Raw genomic sequence first — 24,371 nt, forward strand, 5'->3', positions numbered from 1 at the left:
CTTTTGTCTTGGCTCTCCACCAAAACAGGTGAAATAAACATTCTCAAACAAAACACTAATTAACTATGAGCTAGTAAAATATCATAAAATGAAAATAACAAAATTAATTGAAAGGGGTAGGGGATCACATCCCCTAACCCTCTTCAAAGGAGTTCACATCCCTACCTTACCCTAATTACTCCTTCGGAGCCCAGAGATTTCACCAGCTCGTTATCAGACCTATCAACACCGGTTTGTCTGATGTGGCACTCTATGATTAAGAACTCACGGAAAAATCTCATGGGCACGACGACTTGGGAAAGTTTTTCATTAAGGACCACTTCAAGATTCCCTACGTACCTTGTGTATATTTTGCCACCACTTGGATCCATGATTTCTTTTAGACCGGGCGTATCCGCATAGTTGATGGTTTGAACAAAACAGATTTGGTTTGGATTTGCTCTGCGGTATTTTCTAATGAAGTATAATGGGAGATATTTTACTTTTTTTCCCCTTGGGGAATTCCACCATGTAATTCATACTCTTGGCTGTCTATAGGACCATTTACAGGCCTTGTTGCTGTGCCTCGAGTTTGCTCTTTCCACACGGTAAGAGAGCCAGCTCTTTCCTTCCTGCTTCAAACTCTTTCAGCAACTAGCTATGCTCTGTCGTTGCTGTCATAATAAGTTTTGCTGTTTAGTCTTGGTCCAATTACTGAGTCATTTCCAAATGTGGACCAGGTAACTGATTACCGATTCAGACTCACCTTTTTTCCTCTCCTCCCTCTCCTTTCGTAACACATCTAGTCGTCTTCTGATGTTATGCCAATACATAAGGTTGAATGGCAAGAAACACATTGAAGCCTGTTTTGTCACCTTGTAGGTGAACATAAGATATTGAGCACACTTATCCTACTTCTTTGGTTCATCTCTGACGAATTTCCCTAGCATCTGCATGAGAATACCATTCAACCTCTCAACCAATCCATCTGTCTTTAGGTGGTAAGTGCTGGTATGAATAGATTTGATAACACAGAGTTTTTGCATCGCTTGGGATATGAGGTTACTTCCATTATTAGTTAAGAGATCAAAAGGTATCCCTACTTCAAAGAAAAGTGTGAATCAACTTGAACCTAAGCATCTTCGTTTTCCAGATATCTTTAGAAGTCATTTTAAATACACCTAAAGATAAACCATGCTATTTTCCACATTGCAATCTTTACAAATGATATAGCTTCGCTATATTTCGCAGTGGTCTCAGACCCTAAGGCTTTCACAGAGAATATAAAGTGTGTTCAATAAGGAGGGAAAATAATATTTAAGAATATTACCTTTTCCCAGGATTTACCACCCCTTTCCCCCTCCCCCATAATGTACAAATATGGCAAGTTTTCCAATAATGAAAAACCTGTGATGAGGAAAGACATTTCCTAAGAGTAAATGAGGTTATAAATTTACCAAACAGTGAAATTTCCTAAGAACAGTGAGATCAAAGCAAAAATAAACATTAATTACGTAACCACAGTTTTGTATAATTCAATAAAAGGTATTCTCATAGGTCAAGAAAATAATTTTGGCTGTTTTCAGCTTTTAAGAAGCCAATTAAACGAAAAACTTATGTGTTTGTACATTAAAATAAAATACACGGAGGCTTTTTGTAGATTTTGAAATTTATTGATCCACTTTTCATCTCATCTATAAAATTGAATTCTGGCTGTCTCACCGAAAAGGTGGAGCCATTTGGTCTCCACAATTTTGGAGACTAACAATTGGGAGTTTTTATCAGCATCACTAGTATATTTTAGCTTTCATAAATTTGTTAATGTTCTCAGCTGAAAAAGAATAAATCTACTTTCATTAAATTAAATATTCACAAGCCCTAAGCTTGTAACAAAGCAATATGTTTTACCAGCAGTCTTTTTTGAAAGAAAAAGAAAATATCTTATTTTCTGCAGAAAAAAACATTGGGGATTCATTTTTTAGAGGGTAGAAAGAAGAGTGCAAGATTTCGAAATAAAAAAAAATTGTCAAACAATTCGTGGTAAGGAGCGACCCGGCTCAATAGTAACCAAAACTCTAAAAAATGAAATTTTGGTACCAATAGCTACATCAAAAAGAATCCCATTTTAATGCTGATTTTAAATATATAAGTTTCATCAAGTTTAGTCTTACCCATCAAAAGTTACGAGCCTGAGAAAATTTGCGATATTTTAGAAAATAGGGGAAAACACCCCCTAAAAGGTATAGAATCTTAACGAAAATCACACCATCAGATTCAGCGTATCAGATAACCCTATTGACGAGGTTTCAAGCTCCTATCTATAAAAATGTGGAATTTTATATTTTTTGCCAGAAGGTAGATCACGGATGCGTGTTTATTTGTTTGTTTGTTTTTGTTGTTTTTTTTTTTTGTTTTTTTTTCCAGGGGTGATCGTATCGACCCAGTTGTCCTAAAATGTTGCGAGAGGGTTCATTCTAACGGAAATGAAAAGTTCTAGTGCCCTTTTTAAGTGACCAAAAAAATTGGAAGGCACCTAGGCCCCCTCCCACGCCAATTATTTTCCCAAAGTCAACGGATAAAAATTTTGAGATAGTCATTTTATTCAGCATAGTCGAGAAACTTTATAACTATGTCTTTGGGGACGACTTACTACCCCACAGTGCCCGTGGGAGTGTTTACAAGTTCAAAACTTTGACCAGTGCTTACATATAGTAATGGTTATTGGGAAGTGTGCAGGCGTTTTCAGGAGGATTTATTGGTTGGAGGCAGGGTTGAGAAGAGGGAGATATGCTGGGAGAACTTTCCATCGAGGAATTTGTCATAGGGGAAGAAAATTTAAATGAAGGGAGCGCAGGATTTACTAGCATTACTTAAAAAAAAACAATAAAAAAATAAATATGAAAAAGTTTTTCTTTCAGCTGGAAGTAAGCAGCAGCATTAGAACTTAAAACGAACAGAAATTATTACCCATATGAGGGGCTCACCTCCTCCTAATACCTCGCTCCCCCGCTCTTCTTTTCTCAAAATCAATCGATCAAAATTATGAGAAAGCCATTTAGCCAAAAAAAATGAATATACAAATTTCGTTTTAATTATTCCTCTGCGGAGAGCAAAAATCAAAACATGCATTGATTCAAAAACGTTCAGAAATTAAATTAAAAAAAAACAAGTTTTTTTAAATGAAAGTAAGGAGCGACATTAAAACTTAAAACGAACAGAAATTACTCCGTATATGGAAGGAGCTTTTCCTTATCAACTTTACGTTAAAGTTTTGTACTGTTTTAAAATGTAGAGTTAAGAGAAAGAGTCAAACTTTAGCGTAAAGAGTGGGGGATTGAGTGGAAAAGCCCCTTTCATATACGGAGTAATTTCTGTTCGTTTTAAGTTTTAATGTCGCTCCTTACTTTCATTTAAAAAAAACTTGTTTTTTTTATTTAATTATAAGAAAATTCTTAACTGTTTATATAAAAATTCTTTAAAAAGGAAAAATAGTGCCAAGAATACTTTGTGATGTTGAAATAGGTTATTTTTTCAATCAAGTGTTGCTACCATAAATAATAATAGAAGAGTGGTAGCGGAGATAATTGGCTCAATAAATACACTTCATTGAAACAAAGAAAAAAACAACAGACAAACAATAACCTGGTGTATTGAAATTTATAGTCATAAAAATTGAAAATTTTTTATTTGAAAGTTGTCATAAAAAATGAAAACTGAAATTTTTAGTTGCCTGTCCTCATATTTTTTTTTTATTTTGAGGGGGGGCATAAACAAAATGACAACGCTAAGGTAAAGTACTTGGAAAGGTGAAAAATCAAAAAATTGAAAGAACGTGTAAAGTTACTAAGTCTGTGGTTGGATGGGTGACTTGAGCCTAGGGCCCTCCTTTATGTGACTGCCTACATTATCGCACCCAAGAACGTTTCGTACCCAAGAACGAAACTCAAAATTTTATAAGCAAAAATGTACTAACAAAGGAAAAAAAAAGTAATATCAAAATACTGTGTACATTTTACGCATCACAAAAAACACACTTTGCCAATGATTGTTGCCATCTTCTAATAAAAAAAACATTCTTTGGTAATAGTTTTGGTTTTAAATACTTCTTTATTACGTCTACGGTTTTATTGGTGTATTTACTACCTTACTTACCATTGTTTATTCGATATTACTTTTCTCACAGAATTAACTGAGAATTATAACGGAGCAGCTATAAGATTTTGGCATATGTGGATGGAATGATTAAACGTTGTCTTCTTTACGGACGTGTAATCTGTAAAGCCCTGTCTTCATCATGGCTTTTTCAGGCGAAGTTGGCCGATTAAAAACGGCTTTTTGTTCTTTGAAAACAAACTTTCCTGAAAAAATCATTCCAATGTACCTCAATTGCCTGTTTAAGCCTTAAAAAGTACCAATAGAGACTGAAGCTGTGTGAAAAAGTAAAAAAGGCACGGGAGATTTTGCCTGAAAAAGCCAAAATGATGAAACGGCCTAACAAGGTTGCTACAGTTGTCACATGGCTTAACTAACTATTTTAGACATACTCTCTTCTAAAGCAGCCAAAATGATAACTCGTAATACAGACGATTATGGAACGCAACACAATGCCATAAGAATGTGTGAAACATCTTTCTCATGTGTGTTTCGTCATAAAAAATTCTAAGCTTACACATAGCTGCAAGCCAAAATTTATATTTCTAATATTTTTGGCTGATTTTGCCTGAATTTTCTTTTTTTGAAGCAACTGTCGTAAGTATACATGAAGCTCAAAGAGTCAATCGAGTACTTTGGCATTATGAAGATTGACAGTGTTTTCACAAGTGCTTCAACAACCTCGCAAATCATTACCAATCAAAGAGTTCGTGGTAACGAACTGTAGTAAGGAGCGACCCGGCTCAATAGTAACCAAAACTCTAAAAAATAGAATTTTGATACCAATAGCTGCATCAAAAGAATTGCATTTTAATGATGATTTTAAATATATAAGTTTCATCAAGTTTAATCATACCCATCAAAAGTTACGAGCCTGAGAAAATTTGCCTTATTTTAGAAAATAGGGGGAAACAACCCCTAAAAGTCATAGAATCTTAACGAAAATCACATCATCAGATTCAACGTATCAGAGAACCCTATGATAGAAGTTTCTAGTTCCTATCTACCAAAATGTGGAATTTTGTATTTTTTGCCAGAAGGCAGATCACGGATGCGTGTTTATTTGTTTGTTTGTTTTTTTTGTTTTTTTTTTCCCAGGGGTGATCGTATCGACCCAGCGGTCCTAGAATTTTGCAAGAGCGATGATTGGAACGGAAATGAAAAGTTCTAGTGCCCTTTTTAAGAGACCAAAAAATTGTAGGGCACCTAGGCCCACTCCCACGCTAATTATTTTCCCAAAGTCACGGGATCAAAATTCTGAGATTGCCATTCTATTCAACGTAGTCAAAAAACCTTATAACTATGTCTTTGGGGACGACTTACTCCCCCACAGTCCCCATGGGAGGGGCCACAAGTTACAAACTTTGACCAGTGCTTACATATAGCAATGGTAATTTGGAAGAGTAGAGACGTTTTCAGGGGGATTTTTAGGTTGAGGGGGGGGGGGTTGAGAAGAGGGGGATATTTTGGGGGAACTTTACTTGGAGGAATTTGTTATGGGGGAAAAAAAGTTTCATGAAGGGAAATCAGAATTTTCTAGCATTATTTTAAAAAAAAACAATGAAAAAATAAATATGAAAAAGTTTTTTCAACTGAAAGTAAGGAGAAGCATTAAAACTTAAAACGAACAGAAATTATTTTGTCTATGATGGGCTCACCTCCTCCTAATACCTCGCTCTTTACGCTAAAGCATTTTTAGTAATTTCAACTATTTATTCTACGGCTTTTGTGATTCAGGTGTCATTCTTAAGAAATTGGGACAAGATTTTAGCTTTAGTGTAAAGAGCGAGGTACTGACGAGGGGGTGAATCCCTTGATATACGTAATAAAACTATGAGAATATAGAAGCTCGTTACGTAAGCTAATTTGTAAGTTACGTATATCTTTTACTAATAAACATTCGTAAAAAATTGAAAGTTCTAGTTACCTTTTTAAGTAACCAAAAAATCGGAGGGCAACTAGGCCTCCTCCCCCGCTCCTTTTTTCTCAAAATCACTCGATCAAAACTACAAGAGAGCCAATTAGCCAAAAAAATAAATATGCAAATTTCGTTTTAATTATTCATCTGCGGAGAGCCAAAATCAAAACATGCATTGATTCAAAAACGTTCAGAAATAAAATAAAAAAAAACAAGTTTTTTTTAACGGGAAGTAAGGAGCGACATTAAAACTTAAAACAAACAGAAATTACTTCGTATATGAAAGGGCTGCTTCCTCATCAACGCCCCGCTCTTTACTCTAAAGTTTTTTTTCTGTTTTAAAAAGTAGAATTAAGAGAAAGTGTCAAACTTTAGCGTGAAGAGCGGGGTGTTGATGAGGAAGCGGCCCTTTCATATACAAAGTAATTTCTGTTCGTTTTAAGTTTTAATGTCGCTCCTTACTTTCCGTTAAAAAAAAACTTGTTTTTTTTTATTTAATAGACGTGACAAAGTGATCTTCTAACTAGTCATATCTCAGAGCAGATGAAACACGCCTAAAATCAGTATGTCGTTTTTATGAGACCAGCCAGTCCTTTGTCTGAAATCACTTATGTAATGCAAGGAAAATTATATAATACCCAACATATAAAGAAGCTGATATTAGCCTTAATCCAATTAAAGATATTCTTTGTAGGTGAAAGCAGCCAACCAAGGTGTATTGCAACAATACAACTGTCAATGCGTTTTGCCTATCAATGTTTTTAACGAGAAAATCTTCTCATTATGGTGGTTCTTCTGTGCTGTTCTACTCCCGACAACAGTAATTGGAGTCTTTAGGTGGTTTCAGTTGATGAGACACTCCCGAAGAATTATCTTTTTCCGACAATACTTGGAGAGAACTAAAAAGGTAAAATAGTTAACAAGTACGATTTCAGATGAAACAGATGACAAAAAAACAGGGATGTTATTTCAATTTTTCATTTGAAGATCATTTTTCTTGGGTAAAAGAAGGGAGCTAAATTCAAATCTTCGGCTTTACCTTTTTTAATTGAAAGCCCTCTCATTCTTTATGACCTTTAATGCGACCCTGTTTGCATCACTAGATGTCACCACTGGTCCACCTCAGTGGCAGTTGTGGCCTCTGTTAAGCCTGAGGCAAAATCTTGATCAGCACCCCTTCCCCTGTCTTCCACAACATTTCTAGGCCAAATTTTAACAAAATTCTCATTTATTAAAAAAAAATATGTTTAATTTAATAACTGACTAAGAATTTAGTTCTATTATTTTGTTAATATATTATTTAAATTATTTAAATATTATTAATTTTTTGTTATTATTATTTAATTATTTTTTCATATACTTTAATTTCGTCAATTAGTTAATAATTTATTGATTATTTTTATTTATTAACTGTTCCCTTTACTATTTACTATGTGTTAATTATGAAATCATAATAACCGTTAGATTATTTAGTTGAAATTTTCTACCCCTAAAATTTCTGTACCCGAGGCAAGTGCCCCCTTTGTCCCTCCCCTAAAACAGCTTGGGGGTCCAACTCAAATTTAATTTGGCTTGGCACATCCCCATAAAAAGGCTCATCTTAAAAAGACCGTAGTTTCTCAACCTGGAACAATCAAACAGTTCGTGGTAACGAACTATAGTAAGGAGCGACCCGGCTCAATAGTAAACGAAACTCTAAAAAACGAAATTTTGAAACCAATAGATACAAAAATTCAAAAGAATCAAATTTGTATGCTTATTTTAAATACAGAAGTTTCATCAAATTTAATCTTAACTATCAAGAGTTACGAGCCTGACAAATTTGCCTTATTTTGGAAAGTACTGGCAAATATCCCCTAAGAGTCATTGAATCTTAAAGAAAACACACTATCGCATTCAGCGTATCAGATAACCTTACTGAAGAAGTTTCAAGCTCCTATCTACAAAATGTGAAATTTCGTATTTTTTGCCAGTAGACCGATTACGGGTCCTGTTTATTTGTTATTTTTTTTCTTTTCTTTTTCCCAGGGGGGATTGTATCGACCCAGTGGTCCTAGAATATCTCAATAGGGCTCACTCTAACGGAAATTAAAAGTTCTATTGCCCTTTTTAAATGAAAAAAAAATGGATGGCACCAAGGCCCCTTCTACGCTCATTTTTTCCCAAAGTCAACAAATCTAAATTTTGAGATAGCCGTTTTGCTCAGCAAGGTCGAAAAACCTAATAGCTATGTCTTTGGAAACGACTGCAAGTTACAAAACTTTGTGTCTTTGAGTCCCCAGGGGAGGGGCTGCAAGTCACAAACTTTGACCAGTGTTTACATATAGTAATGGTTATTGGGAAGTGTACAGACATTTTCAGGGGGATTTTCGGTTGGGGGAGAGGTTGAGGGGAGTGGTCTATGTGGGAGGATCTTTCCATGGAGAAATTTGTCACGGGGGAAGAGAGTTTCCGTGAAGGGGGTGCAGGATTTTCTAGCATTATTTAAAACAAAAAATAATGAAAAAATAAATATGAAAAAGTTTTTTCAACTGAAAGTAAGGACCAGTATTAATTTCAACTAATTATTCTGCGGCCTTTGTCGATCAGAAGTCACTCTTAAGGAATTGAAACAAAATTTAAGCTTTAATGTAAAGAGCGAGGCATTAACTAGGGGGCAAACCCTCTCATATACGTAATGAAAGTATACGAATATAGAAGTTCGTTACATAAGTTAATTGGTAAGTTACGTAAAGTTCTTACTAATAAAAAAGTTCGTAAAAAATTCAAAGTTCTAGTTACCTTTTTAAGTAACCAAAATATTAGAGGGTAACTAGACCTCCTCTTCCGCCCTTTTTTTCTCAGAATCGTCCGATCAAAACTAAGAGAAAGCCATTAAACCAAAAAAAATAATAGACAAATTTCGTTTTAATTATTCATGTCCGGAGAGCCAAAATCATAACATGCATTAATTCAAAAACTTTCAGAAAATAAATTAAAAAAACAAGTTTTTTAAACTGAAAGTAAGGAACGACACTAAAACGAACAGAAATTACTCCGTATATGAAAGGGGCTGTTCCCTCTTCAACGCCCCGCTCTTTACGCTAAAGTTTTTTACTGTTTTAAAAGTAGTGTTGAGAGAAAGAGTCAAAATTCTTACTGTAAACTCTCAAGCTGTAAAGTCAATGTAAAGTCAAACGTAAACTCTCAAACTGTAAAGTCAATTTTACCTGGGTCATTTTTTTTTTAATTTATCCCAGTTTTCTTATGGAAATTTTTCATGGAAGTGGGTCAGTTATTTTATGGAATTTTTATGGTATTAAGGATCGAACTTTATTCACTTTGACAACAAGTCAGGACTTGCTAGTTTTTAAGTTGAGCCATAAAATACCTTGTTTTTACATCAAGTCAGTGCTTGTTTTTGCACCAAATCAAGAGTTAGCATTTAGCTATACTATTATATCTAGTCAGGACTTAATTTGACACCAAAAACCAGTAGCTCTGATCACGATCTTTTTTATACCGAGTTGATATTCTGCACAACTCACCCTAAATTTGGACAGTTCGCTTGCACAATCAATCAGGAATTGGCTTGTTTTGCACCAAGTATCCAAAATTTCCTAAATTGGATATGCCTGGTCTTACACACGGGTAAGACATAGCTTTTTCGATCTGAATCAGTACTTATCTCATATTTGCAGTGTTTTCGCAATATGTCAGCCAAGCTTCAACTTATCTCCTTTGGCAACGTGTAAGGATTTAGCTTGTTTAACTTGTTACTATTTTCACGCTTTTTCATTCTATTTGGAAGTATAGAAAATTTATCTCCCAATTAAACTTTCTAATTTACAATTGGTAATCTTTACACTAAATGAGGAGTTTTATGCAGAATTGATTTTAGTCAAGAATCGAGTTAGCTTGCTGTTTAACCAATACTGTACTTTTCTAGAAAATTGTTTCTAACCCGTGACGAGATTAGCTTATCTTTATTCAGAGTCAGGACTTGGCTAATTTTTGAATGGAATCAAGTTGGACTAAGATTGTTTTCGTCCTAAGTAAGGATTTAATTTTTAGTTTTTTTTAAGTTTTTGTTTTCGTATCCCGTTACAAAAACTCCGCTACTTCAATTTAGCTCATTTTTAGACAGAGTCAGGACACATCGTTTTTGTACCGAGTGTGGTAACAACCAGGTTTTGTACCAAACCAGGACATAGATTGTTTTTGCACTGAATCTGGATGTCCCACGTTTTAGCCTCGAGTTCCAGCTAAATCCTTTTTCTAAAGGGGGTTGAAAATCCTTGCACCCTTTTGGTTAAAAGGAAGTGCAACATGCCTACCTTTACGGTGAAATGTTGGTGGTTATTAGTGGCGTTCATGTGGGGTTCATGCTTATAAAGTTCTCTATAACTTTCTATTTCCGTTCGAATAACCCCATTCCTAAATTTCGATGACCGTCTGTTCAATTTAAAATTTGCCGGAGAAATAAAAAGGAAAATATACCAATGGAGAAACATCTTTCTTTGCCAACTGTACTACTTAAACTCTGAGGAACTTTAAATATCGTTATAAAAACATTCAATGCAAACGTTTAAAACGGTAAAAAATGTTCAATACAGAGCTGCCGGAGAAAGAAAAAGGAAAATACGACAATGGAGAAACATCTTTCTTTACTATGCCAACTCTACTACTGAAACTCTGAGAAACGTTAAATATCTTGATAAAAACGTTCCAAACAAACGTTAAAAAGTTAAGAAACGTTCAATACAATTTTGCCACAGAAAGAAAAAAAAAATACAACAATGGAGAAAAATCTCTCTTTACTAAGCCAACTGTACTACTGAAACTCTGAAAAACTTTAAACATCTTTATAAAAAAGTTCAATACATACGTTACATACGTTAAAAAAACATTCAGTACAAATTTGCCCGAGAAAGAAAAAGGAAACTACAACAATGAAGAAACATTTTTCTTTACTATGCCAACTCTACTACTGAAACTCTAAGAAATTTTAAATATTAATATCAATAAGACTTTTAAAAACTTGCCAAAGTTCTAGAACTAATCCATAAAAAAAACTATACAAGTTATAGATACAAACACAAACTGAAGCTAGAAAAAGGTACATGAAAAGTTAAGACTAGATTCAAAACGTATATATTAGATTATATAACTTATCAAGCACTATACAACAGGATACAACAAAAAGTCAAATCAAAAAGAGTACAACGAATAATTAAACTAAGCTTAAAATGAGCAGAAATGAAAATCTTCAGGTTTCTAGAAAGGCTAGGGCGCAACTTCACTCTAATGAAAATATAGTTTTTAGGTATTTAATATATAGCTTTTTTTAAATCCAATTGCTGTTCAAACTACCTGGGCGTTTTTTATTACTGATTTAGAATTAACAGACATATTTGTAGTTTTCATTAGTGTTTGCAGTCTTTTAAATCTCATCCTTTTAAATTATAACATCGATTTGTTCAACAAAATTTTCAGTTCAAAATATCTATTTACTTCAGAAGGAAATAGCAAACATTGGAATAAATTGTGAATTCTGTTTAAGTGTATAAATTATCTCATGTTCTTCCTTGTCTTGTTTAGATTACGATAACAAGGGGCCAAAGATCCGCCGAGTAATATTCTTGAAGAAGGAAAACCTCAAAGAAAACTTCCTCATTTTCTATCTCCTTAGTTACACTTAGCCTACACTAAAATCAATTCTTTCAAAGGATTTGGGTGTTTCGGGGATTATTGTTTATTTACAGCGGAACGATCATAATTACCAATGGGAGCCATATTTTGGAATTTCATCTTCACAAAAAAGTATATAATTTACAAAGTCTTAGATATCAGTCGCGATTTCAAAAGAAGATTTTGTGCATTTTAGACCTGTTAGGAAGCTTTTATATTTCATAGATACATACTATATATAAAAGATAGATATACTATATACAAAAAAAAATTTAACAAAAGCGTTTAGTTCTACCAAAGAGTTCAGCATCTTTTATTAATTCAGCTCTTAATTTTCACATATTTGATAACCCCAACCATTTACTTCTCTTTGGCAAGTAATTCCAATTAGTAGCCCATCTAATTAGGATTATTAATTAGGGATTAGCAATGCATCAAATGAAGCGATCTTATTGCACCTGAAATCAGCCGTCCTGGCTAAGTAGTTGGTGCACTGGTTTGAGAATTCGTTGTCTAAGGGGCACGGGTTCGATTCCTGTTGTAGTCGGTTATTTAATTTGGGACGGGGGTCAGTTGTGTGACTCTGAAAGCTCAGCCAGAGTCGGCCCAATTGTAAATGGGTATCTGGAGAAATCTAGGGAAGGTAAGCAGGAAGGGTGTCTGAAGGCATAGGATGTTTGGTCCAAACCCCTATTGCGATTCCTGGCTGAAGGGCCACAAAACGGTTATCAGCACCACTGGTTTGGACCTTGACGGTCTAGTTCAGTCATAATTACTTACTTTGCTTACCTGAAATAAATAGAGTGCAAATGCTAACAGGGGTGACATTGGGTGAATATGCTTATTACATACTAAGACATACTTAGTAAATAGTACATAAGCATGTACTATTGCTTACACTTTGTACATATTTAGAGGCTTAGTCAATAAAACTTAGTACACCGCTATAATAAAGAGGATTCAAAGGATTATAACGAAAAATCGGCAAGACATCAACCTAAAGCCATACCTAATTAATACACTTTGAAAAAAGTGATATCTTTACGAGAATATTGTAAAGTTTTATATTTCCTTAACCAGTCCTAGGCAACCTTATACGCCTACATTTTGTCAAGTAGTTGCTCATCATTGGGAAACCACCTTCTGTATTCGTATCTACATTCATTTGAATACAAATTCAAACTTTTCAAGCTGTGCCATGAAAATGTTAATTTTATAGGTTCCATGTGAAGTATCATTTGAGATCGCTTCAAATATGGTAAATCAATTCCTAACTGTTGACTGTTTTACAATTTTGAAACTAATGGAAAACAATTTTGGGCCAACTGTAATAACAGCCGTGATTTCAAGACTGTATGATATGCACAAGAAAATCAATAGAATGAAGCTTCATGATCAACTTCAAAAGTAAGCATTTTTATTTTTATTTCTTAGAATACTAACGAATATGTGGAAAGAACGTTCCACAGATCAACATGTCGGCCTGCGGGTAATCTGGCTAATAGTGCTCTCAGCGGAGAAAAAGTTCTTATTTCTCACTCCTTTTGTCTGTGCTACCATTTCTTTATATCACTGGGATTCAATAAAAAGTATTTATTTTTAATTTTTAATCAGAGACCAATTTGGCTTCAATTTCCTTCTATTTCAAAATTCTAAATGCTTTACTCTGGACAGGAATATCCTCAAGCAAAACGAATGAGGGAACTATAAAATACGGAAGAGCACTTAGGTTGCTGCAAAATACCTCTGGTCAAAAAAGCAAATAAATTAGTGCATCGATTTGTCACAACTTAGTCACAGTCTTGTCGTAGAAAACAGTTTGCATAAGCCAGAAGTTTCTCAGTGTATGTGGTATAAAGAAGTTTATGCAAGATTGAAGAATATTCCTCAATTGAAGAAATTCCTTTTTTTAATTGAAAGATTGAATAAATTCCTTAATTTCTAAGAGCTATAAACTCTACTACAAACCGTGCACGAGTAAAGCCACTGCAGGCCAGCCGAATTGGTACTCTCTCATTTTCCTTTCCAGCCTGTGTTAACGATCATCTTAATCGGGGTGATTCTCAAGGCACTGGGTAATTTTCCATTTCTTCTTACCTTACTACAAAACTCATAAGAAAAAAGTTTGAAGACGGCTTGCCGTCTCCTTTCTTTTAAAGATAGTTTTATTTAATGAATCAGGAAAAAAGCAGAATTATTTCTTTTTTAAGGTGTCCTTATTGCTAAGTCCTGTATTTTCTGTGAATGTATATATATATATATATATATATATATATATATATATATATATATATATATATATATATTATATGGCCAAGCAAAGAGTGTTATGGCTCATATTTATTGTTTATTCGTTTTTCCCAGGCCACTTTGTATGTAATGAGTTGTCATAAGAAATTTAGGGGGCTATTCGTCGGGAAAATAAAATTTATAGTGCCCTTTTTAAGACTCAAATGTAACTGGAGGTCAACTAGCCTCCCTCCCATGGCTTTTTATGATGCCTCGTAATATGACCCCCCCCCCCTCACACGGCCACTGATCCAAGGTCTGTAAATTATTCAAATACCTTTGGTTTACATATATGTATGTATTGTTGGGAAAGGGAGCATGTTTGATCATGGGTGTCCAAAAAGACTAAAGGTATTAAAGTGAAACTTCCAGAGAATGTTCAGGGGGATGTTGAACTAGTTCAAAATGTACTATTTCCATCAAGGTTGTTAAATGGGTTTATCTACCATACTTCAAGAACGGCTAACGATATCAAGTTGAAAGTATCTGGCCTTGTTGACTGGGATATAAAACTAAATCAAAAGACACTATGGGCTTCCAGTTTATCAAAAGAGTGTATCTGTAATATCTAAGGATAATCTACAGGTATTGAGTTAAAACTGTCAGTGCATGTTAAACTGATTCAAAAGACACTATATGCATCCAAGTCAAACAGTTCGTAGTAACGAACTGTAGTAAGGAGCGACCCGGCTCAATTGAAACTGAAACTCTAAAAAATAGAATTTTGATACCAATAGCTACATCAAAAGAATTGCATTTTAATGCTGATTTTAAATATATAAGTTTCATCAAGTTTAGTGTTACGCACCAAAAGTTACGAGCCTGAGAAAAGTTGTGTGATTTTAGAAAATAGGGAGAAACACCCCCCAAAATTCATAGAATCTTAACAAAAATTACACCATCAGATTCAGCGTATCAGAGAACCCTACTGTAGAAGTTTCAAGCTTCTATTTACAAAAATGTGGAATTTTGTATTTTTTGCCAGAAGGCAGATCACGGATGCGTGTTTATTTGTTTTTTTTGTTTTTTTTTCTCCATGGGTGATCGTATCGACCCAGTTGTCCTAGAATATTGCGAGAGGGCTCATTCATTTCAAATATGAAATGTCTCATTTTCCTATTTGTATTTTGCTTAATCGCTTCTTCTTCCCTGGGGGATTCCCCTTACTGGCGTGTATGAGAAGCATACTACAACAAATATTTGTTTAAGGAATTTGTCTTGAAAACTATTAAAATACTGACCCTATAATAAGTCTTCTTGTTTCAGACCTTACGATGAATTTCTATGATGAATAATCTTGGGAATTTTTCTCGATAGCTTGTACACCCATTCAGGTCAAAATTACTGTTTTACGATTCAAAATGGTAGAAACTAGCACTTTATTATGACCAGCCTATCTTTTTTTTAATAAGAATTCCTATGAATCAAACAGTTGGTGGTAACGAACTGTAGTAAGAAGCGACCCGGAACAATAGTAACCCAAACTCTAAAAAATGGAATTTTGATACCAATAGTTACATCAAAAGAATTGTATCGTAATTTTGATTTTAAATATATAAGTTTCATCAAGTTTAGTCTTACGCACCAAAAGTTACGAGACTGAGAAAATTTGTGTGATTTTAGAAAATAGGGAGAAAAACCCCCTAAAAGTCATAGAATCTTAACGAAAGTTACACCATCAGATTCAGCGTATCAGAGAACCCTACTGTAGAAGTTTCAAGCTCCTATCTACAAAAATGTGGAATTTTGTATTTTTTGCCAGAAGGCAGATCACGGATGCGTGTTTATTTATTTATTTTTTATTTTTTTTTCTTTTTCCCAGGGGTGATCGTATCGACCCAGTTGTCCTAGAATATTGCGAGAGGGCTCATTCTAACGGAAATGAAATGTTCTAGTGCCCTTTTTAAGTGACCAAAAAATTGGAGGGCACCTGGTCCCCCTCCCACGCTAATTATTTTCCCAAAGTCAAAGGATCAAAATTCTGAGATAGCCATTTTATTCAACGTAGTCGAAAAACCTTATAATTATGTCTTTGTGGACGACTTACCCCTCCACGGTCCCCGTGGGAGGGGCTACAAGTTACAAACTTTGACCAGTGCTTACATATAGTAATGGTTATTGGGAAGTGTACAGGTGTATTCAGGAGGATTTTTTGGTTGGGGGAGGGGTTGAAAAGAGGGGGATATACCGGAAGAACTTTCCATCGAGGAATTTTTCATGGGGGAAGAAAATTTCCATGAAGGGAGTGCAGGATTTACTAGCATTATTTAAAAAAAAAAAAAACAATGAAAAAATAAATATGAAAAAGTTTGTTTCAGCTGGAAGTAAGGAGCAGCATTAAAACTTAAAACGAACAGAAATTATTACCCATATGAGGGGCTCACCTCCTCCTAATACCTCGCTCTTTACGCTAAAATGTTTTTAGTAATGTCAACTATTTATTCTACGGCTTTTGTGATTCAGGGGTCATTCTTAATGAATTGGGCCAAAATTTAAGATTTAGTGTAAAGAGAGAAGTACTGACGAGGGGGCGAACCCTCTCATATGTGTAATAAAACATGAGAATAAAAAATTATTTACGTAAGCTAGTTTATAAGTTACGTATATCTTTTACTAATAAAAAGATTCGTAAAAAATTAAGAATTCTAGTTGCCTTTTTTATTAACCAAAAATTGGAAGGCAACTAGGCTTCCTCCCCCGCTCTTTTTTTCTCAAAATCATTTGATCAAAATTATGAGAAAGCCATTTAGCCCAAAAAAAAAGAAAATATGCAAATTTCGTTTTCATTATTTCTCTGCCGAGAGCCGAAATCAAAACATGCATTGATTCAAAAACGTTCAGAAATTAAATAAAAAAAACAAGTTTTTTCAACTGAAAGTAAGGAGCGACGTTAAAACTTAAAACGAACAGAAATTACTTCGTATATGAAAGGGGCTGCTTCCTCATCAACGCCTCGCTGTTTACGCAAAAGTTTTTTACTGTTTTAAAAAGAAGAGTTGAGAGAAAGAGTCAAACTTTAGCGTAAAGAGCGTTTCTCTTTGAAAAGCGTTTCGTTGAACTTTTTCTTATAAATAATCTCATATGAAAAATTTAAACATATCTGTCAGAGAAGTATGATAGAGGCAAATGAAAGATCATACTAGTCCAACTTCTACGTGAAATTTCATGAAATCAAGTTTTGAATGAAAATCAAGTAGTTATGGGCAACAAGCCATGGCTTATTGTAGAAACAACCAACGCAAGATGGTCCTAGTAAATGAAGGGAAAATCTAGTATAAGCCCATATTAGAATTGCATAAAAATGATTCCAGTTCACTTGTTGATAGATAAGTCTATCTATCATCCATCCATGCGTTGATGTGAACGCGTATCCTGATCACAATTTAATATATTAATTATCTTCAATTATGCGTTGTGCTCTATTGTGAGGCAAAAAAATAAGTAAGTAAGTAGTAGTAAGTAAGACAGTACTAGACCCTTAAGGTCCAAACTGGCGGTGCTGATCTCTGTTTCGTGGCCTTTCAGCCAGGAAGTGCAATGGGGGGCTGGGGGCTAACAGTCCTGTGCTTTCAAACACCCTTCCTGCTTACCCTTCCCAGATTTCTCCAGGTATCCATTCAGAGATGGGTTGACTCTGGCTGAGCTTACAGAGTCACGCCACTGAACCCTGTCCCAAACTAAATAACTGGTCATAACTGGGATTGAACCCGTGCCCCTTGGACAAAGAATTCCCACACCAGCGCGCCAACCACTTAGCCAGGCTGGCTAGGCAAAATATATCCCATACCTGCACTTAAGTCCTTTCAGGATTGAACGGTTAGAGTTTGAACCTCTTATGATAGTTTGGCGAAACTCCTTCAGTCACAAAAAGTGGTATGACTTGACAACCATGCAGATTTCTGTACTTTTAGTCTTTTAGAGAACTTAACAAAAACAAGACAAGTGATACAAGTTCAGCGAGTATTGACTCAAGTGACACCCAAGCAAGCTAGTGATTATAAGAGACACAGAAATATCGAGGGATACGAACGCAAATGACCTTCTGGTTGAACGCGTCAAACCCCCTAACGACAAGAACAACAACTTAAAAATATGAGAATTATAGTTTGCAGTCAGTTCCATACGTAATAATGTCTGAACTAGATTTACATTGCATGGGCAACGTGAGGTGCTGCGGAAAAGTTTATTCGTCTTCGCCAAGTAAAGCGTTACGAGAGCAACACTTTGGTTTTGTTTCCTCGCTTCAATTAAACGCTGAAGTTGTTAATATGTAAGGATTTTAAAATAAATACTAGGTACACCAACTCGTAAAAGTTGCAAGCCCCTCATTGCCGAAGATGATTATGAGCTAACAGCCGACTGTTACTTAAGACTCCCCTATATGTCACACAATTGGTATTGGCCTAGAGTTGGTTTCAATGTGTACCTTACTACTGAAGTTGTCAACTCCTTTAAACTTTCAAACTGGTATATCTCATGAAGGAATTTTTCAACTAAGAAATGGATGACATATGCTTTGATCAGCTTATCAAGAGATATCGACTGCTGTCGAAAAACAAATCTATTTGTCAAAGTTCAAAAAATTGACTTTTTGCCGTAGGCCAAGATTCTAACTTCATCACTTGGAAAGGAGCAAAGGATATACTCTAATATCTTTCGCAATGAGAGAACTTTTAAAGTTTAAAAGGGACATCTGATACCATTTCTCTACTGCAATCCCTAGTGCAAAAAACCGAATGATAAACTCAGCTGAAATCACGAACAGAAATTTTTCTAATTATCACTCAAAAAAGAAATATTGGATGTGGGTCGGGTAACTGCCGCATATATAATAAAAACTTGATAATAATTTATTCCAGAAAAATCCCGTGGGCCATAGGAAATTTACATAACAAAAACAAACAACAAATTAACTAAAATAAATTAATACTATTCAAAGAAAACGCTCACGATGTGCCGCTGAAGTCCTGACAAACCTTGCTATTATTTTAATACTCAAGAAATTTGTCTCTTTCATTCTATCTACCATCCATATCTCATTCAATTTTTCTTTACCATACATCTCTCGCCTCCATTCATTCAACTCGACACATTCATACACAAAATGTACTAAACTTTCCTCATGAGACCCCCACATAGGACAAGCAATAGATTCTACCTTCTCCCCTTTTCTCCCTTGATACTTTCTTTTCTCATCAATCAAAAATCCATTTCCCTTCCAACCTAAATAAGCCTTCAAATCCTCTCTACTTAACCTAACCTTCCAAAATATTTAACACTTATAGATTTTAGTCCATCTTCAATTTGAAAGTGGTGCCTGCCTGCTTGCCTGCTAGAACGGAGCTTTCCACTCGAAAGCAGAAACATGGTTTGATGAAACGAAAGCTTGACTGCATAACTTCAGATAGTTCTCTCTGACATAGGCTATAAAACTCCGTTTCGTTTCACACCCTATAGGCTCTGGCTCAAGGACAAGCAAAAACCATCCTTTTTGGCCCCAGGCAAGATTTTACGAAGCTTTCCCAAATCCAGAAGTCATATTCATCAATCCGGCCTAATTTCCACACTTTCAGTAAAAACCGCAGAAGTTAGACCCTTGCCACTTTCTAGGAATAAGCTGACATCGAGGTGCTAGGAACAAAAAAAAAAAAAAAAAAAAAAAAAAAAAAAAAAAAAAAAAAAAAAAAAAAAAAAAAAAAAAAAAAAAAAAAACACGACACAAACAAAGTGTTACTCTCGCAACACAACTAAAGTAATAACTAGAACGGCAGCAGTAAGCTCTTTCAAAGGTACTTTTTCTTAACAAACGAGTTGTTGGTAAGGCTAGCGGTAAATCCTCATTATTGATTCATTCCACCTCAAATTTTGTTTGGGAAAAATCATTAACATTGCAAGGCTTTCAAATTATTACGATTGTATATTAAATGAAGATAGATAAAGATGTGAGTCACCGCCTCAATTCATGGCTTTTTCAGAAGAAGTTTCTAAGATGCAATAGTAGCTTATTTTAAAATTTTGGTAGCAGATATTTCTTAAAAAAAACATTCTTTGGCTTCTTTCTTACTTGCTTAGAAAAAAATGGGGTGCAGCAAAAAATGGGTTAAAAATTAGATGGTCCCCTATCTCTTCTTTTCTTACTCTGTAATACTCATCTATCTTAGAGATCAAGATTTTAAAAACAAACTTTTCAGTTGTTTTGCTTATCTACACTGTAAGGCTTTCAAAATGTTTCGATTATTATCAAATGAAAACTACATAAAGACAGGAGTCTCCGTCTGAATAAATGGTTTCTGGAGAAATCCTCTCCAAGATGCAATAGTAACTAATTTTGAAATTTCGACAAAAGAAATTTTCTGAAAGGACTTCCTTTAGCTTTCCAATACTGCAAGAGAACTTCTTTGAAATAACATACTTTTTGATATATTACAGCTTTTATCAAAATTAGGATCTCTAGGATTTTACATATTTTATTTGAGCTAATGAATCACATCCCATCCATGGAATTCTATTCCAGAGAGCATTTGGGTGGCTGAGCACTTCGGGTTATCTAAAAGTAATTTGAAAATAATACTTATTAGGAAAAGGTTCGCAATTTTTTAATATTTTTATTATTATTATTGTTTCTATCATTATTTTTATGGTAGAATGGTTGATGAGAGATTGTTTATAGTTTTTATTTGGGTTAGGTTATTTATTTATTTTTATTTATTTAATTTAATTTTTTTTTAGTTTGATTAATTATTTGTTTTAAAAAAATATAAGTAGACGCCCTGTCACTAGTGCTTATTCGTATCTTCTTTGGGGCGGTTATTAGTAATTTAGTTGTTATTTTTTGTATGTAAATAAAAAAATAGCATTGAAAAAAAAATTGCCGCAAATACTATTGCAAACATTTGAATGTAGAAGATTGTAATTGAATATATAAATATTATCTATTTTATAAGTAAGCGACAGTTTTGTGAGTGTGATTTTTGTAATTTTGTTTTAATTAATCACAGAGTTTGTAGTAACGAAATGTAAGTAAGGATTAATGCGGTTCAATAGTAACCGAAACTCTACGAACAGAATCTTGATAACAATTGATACATCAAAATGATGGAATTTTAATGCTTATTCAAAATATGTAAAATTCATCAAGTTTAATGTTACTCGTCAATTGTTACGAGCCTGAGAAAATTTGCCCATTTTTAGAAAAAGGGTAAAACAACCCCAAAACATCAAGTGATCACAATAAAAAAATTACCATCATATTCAGCATATCAGAGAGCCCTACTGTATATCTAAGTGTATAGGCATAGAGCGTTCAGCATATCAGAGTACTAGACATCCTAGAAGTAAGGGAGAGGGCTCATCTTATCGAAAATCAAAAGTTGTGGTGTCCTTTTAAAGTGACCAAACTGTAGAAATGTAGGGCACTTAGCCCCTCTACCAATATAATTTGATCACAATGTTTAGATAGCCATTTGGTTCAGCATAATAGAGAGGTCTAATGACTTTGTCTTCGAGGATGACTTTACACCTGGGGAAAAACTGCAAGCTATGAACTTTGACCGTTGTTTACATTTAGTATTGGATATTGGGAAGTGAACAGATATTTTCCGGGGGGATTTTTCTAGAGGGGAGGGGGTTGCGTGGGAGGATTTTTCCATGGAGTAATTTTTTGGGGAAAGGGAATTTTCCATGGGGAAATTCCATCCAGGAATTTTCCTGGATTTTCTAGTATTATTTAAAAAATGACCTGAAATTAAATGAACTGAAAGTAAGGAGCAACATTGAAACTATCAAAATTAACAAACTAAAATTATTGCGCATATAACCCTCCTCAACACCTCACTCTTTACGCTAAAGTTTTTCTTATAACTTTTAAAAAAACTTATTGTTCTAATTTAATGACCCTGGTGTGTCAGGATTCATTCCTAAATGATTGGAACAAAAAAAAATCAAACTTTAGCGTAAAGAGCGAGGTTCTAAGGAGGGGGACCCTCTCATATACGTAAGAATTTCTGTTCGTTTTAAGTTTTAATGTTGATCTTTACTTTCAGATGACAAAGATCCTTGCTAAAACATAAAAACTGTGAAAAAGATTAAAAATTAATTCATAAATTTAATTTGTAAGAATCATGAAGGTTGAAGATATAACAAATGTGGTTCAACCCCGAGTATTGTTTTCTTGTCTTATTTCAGTTATTTATTTTTTGCAAAGCATTCATCCAGTAAAGCGAAAACTAACCAAAGTACTCGTAAGGTAAGCCGATCTGGCATATCAGGTAAGATACCCCATGTCACGATGACCACACATAGGGCAGCCTGGTCATCCTTGGTCTAGTGTTCAAAGTATATATGTATTGCTACTCTGATAATCTTATATCAGTTAATGTGCATAATTTTTATTCAAATATAAAAAAATTTACTTTTAAAAGGGTCCACAAAATAAGATGGATAATTTGTTTTCAAACACAAATATGTCAATGAATTGTATACAATGGACCCTCTTATGCAAAAGAACGTTACAGCCTGTTCAACTGAAAATGTACCCCGTTGCTCTTCATGATAAATATAAAAAAAAAATTAGAGCCCAGTTTTTAGTTTCTTCAACCAACCCCATATTCAAACTGTCCACGGCCTCCCTATTCTTTTCACTCTCTTCCAAATGTGACAGAGAAAGCTATAGGAATAAAAGCCTACTTAGAGCCCAGCCATAAGAACCTTTATTTCTGAAGAGAAATAAAGGTTTTCTCGAATTGTCTCTAATACCATTATTAAAATTACACTAATTAAAAAAGCTTGGAGCTCGAAACGATCAATACATTTAAAATCATTAAGTTATTAGACGTAGGCTATGTTCTAAAAGTGAATTTGACATCCTAGATAGACGCTTTAAGTGTCTTAAAATAGTATGAAGCTACATCAAAAGTCTGACCTGAAAAACTAATGCTTAAAAGAAACAAAACTGTTTTTTTTAGATCCGGAAATACCGTATCCTAAAGACCCTCAGCCTAGTTTCAACAATGTTTTTATGTCTTCTGGAAGCAATTTGACCCGTTCTTAGTTATAATTAAACCAAAAAAACAACTTTTTTTAAATGAAAGTAAGGAGCGAGATTAAAACTTAAAACGAACAGAAATTACTCCGTATATGAAAGGGGATTTTTCTCCTCAACGCCCTACTCTTTACGCTAAAGTTTGACTCTTTCTCTTAACTCTACATTTTAAAACAGTAAAAAACTTTAGCGTAAAGAGCGGGGCGTTGAGGAGAAAAAGCCCCTTTCAAATACAGAGTAATCCGTATAAGTTTTAAGTTTTATATTTTAATCTCGCTCCTTACTTTCATTTAAAAAACTTGTTTTTTTTGTTTAATTTCTGGACGTTTTTGAATTAATGCATGTTTTGATCTTGGCTCTCTGCACGTAAATAATTCAAACAAAATTTGTACATTGACTTTTTGGGGCTAAATGGCTTTTTCATAGTTTTAATCGAAAGATTTTGAGAAAAAAGGAGCGAGGGAGGAGGCCTAGTTGCCCATCAATTTTTTGTATACTTAAAAAGGCAACTATAACTTATAATTTTTTACGAACGTTTTCATAAGTAAAAAATATACGTAACTTACAAATTAAATTACGTAGTGAACTTCTATATTCGTATGTTTTATTGTGTATATGAGGGGGTTCAACCCTCGTCGATGCTTCTCTCTTTACATTAAAGCTTAGATTTTGTCCCAATTCCTTAAGAATGACCTCTGAATCACAAAGGCCGTAGAATAAATAGTTGAAATTACTAAAAATACGTTAGCGTAAAGGGTGAGGTATAACGAGGTTGTAAACCCCTCATATGCGTAATAATTTTTGTTCGTTTTAAGTTTTAATGCTGCTCCTTACTTTCAGTAGAAAAAACTTTTCATATTTATTTTTTCATTGCTTTTTCAAATAATGCTAGAAAATCCTGCGCCCCCTTCATTGAAATTCTCTTCCCCCATGAGAAGTTTCTCCATAGAAATATCCTCCCACGTAACCCCCCTCCCCCCCTAAACTCTCCCCCCTAAACCAAAAAAATCCTCCTGAAGACGCCTGTACGCTTCCCAGTAACCATTACTACATGTAAAACAGGTCAGAGTTTGTAAATTGCAGCCCCTCCCACTGGGACTGAAGGGGAGTAATTCGTACCTAAATACATATTTATTAGGTTTTTCGACTATGGTGAATAAAATGGCTATCTCAGAATTTTGATCCGGTGACTTTTGGGAAAAAATAAGTGTGGGAAGGGGCCTAGGTGCCCTCCATTTTTTTGGTCACTTAAAAAGGGCACTAGAACTTTTAATTTCCGTTAGAATGAGCCCTCTCGTGACATTCTAGGACCACTTAGTCGAT

General features: G+C 34.4%; 1 protein-coding gene across 1 annotated transcript in view; it reads left to right on the forward strand.

The window, feature by feature from the left end:
- The window catches only part of LOC136028647 (innexin unc-9-like), a 62,756-nt gene that overhangs the window by 28,090 nt on the left and 10,295 nt on the right, over positions 1 to 24,371 (forward strand). Inside the window, exons 3-4 of the mRNA XM_065706472.1 lie at positions 6,744 to 6,956; positions 12,939 to 13,126. Coding sequence (XP_065562544.1) covers positions 6,744 to 6,956; positions 12,939 to 13,126 — 401 coding nt within the window. The remainder of the gene's footprint in view (positions 1 to 6,743; positions 6,957 to 12,938; positions 13,127 to 24,371) is intronic.

The sequence above is a fragment of the Artemia franciscana genome, chromosome 7 (genome assembly GCF_032884065.1).
Source record: "Artemia franciscana chromosome 7, ASM3288406v1, whole genome shotgun sequence".
Taxonomy (NCBI): Eukaryota; Metazoa; Arthropoda; class Branchiopoda; order Anostraca; family Artemiidae; genus Artemia; species Artemia franciscana.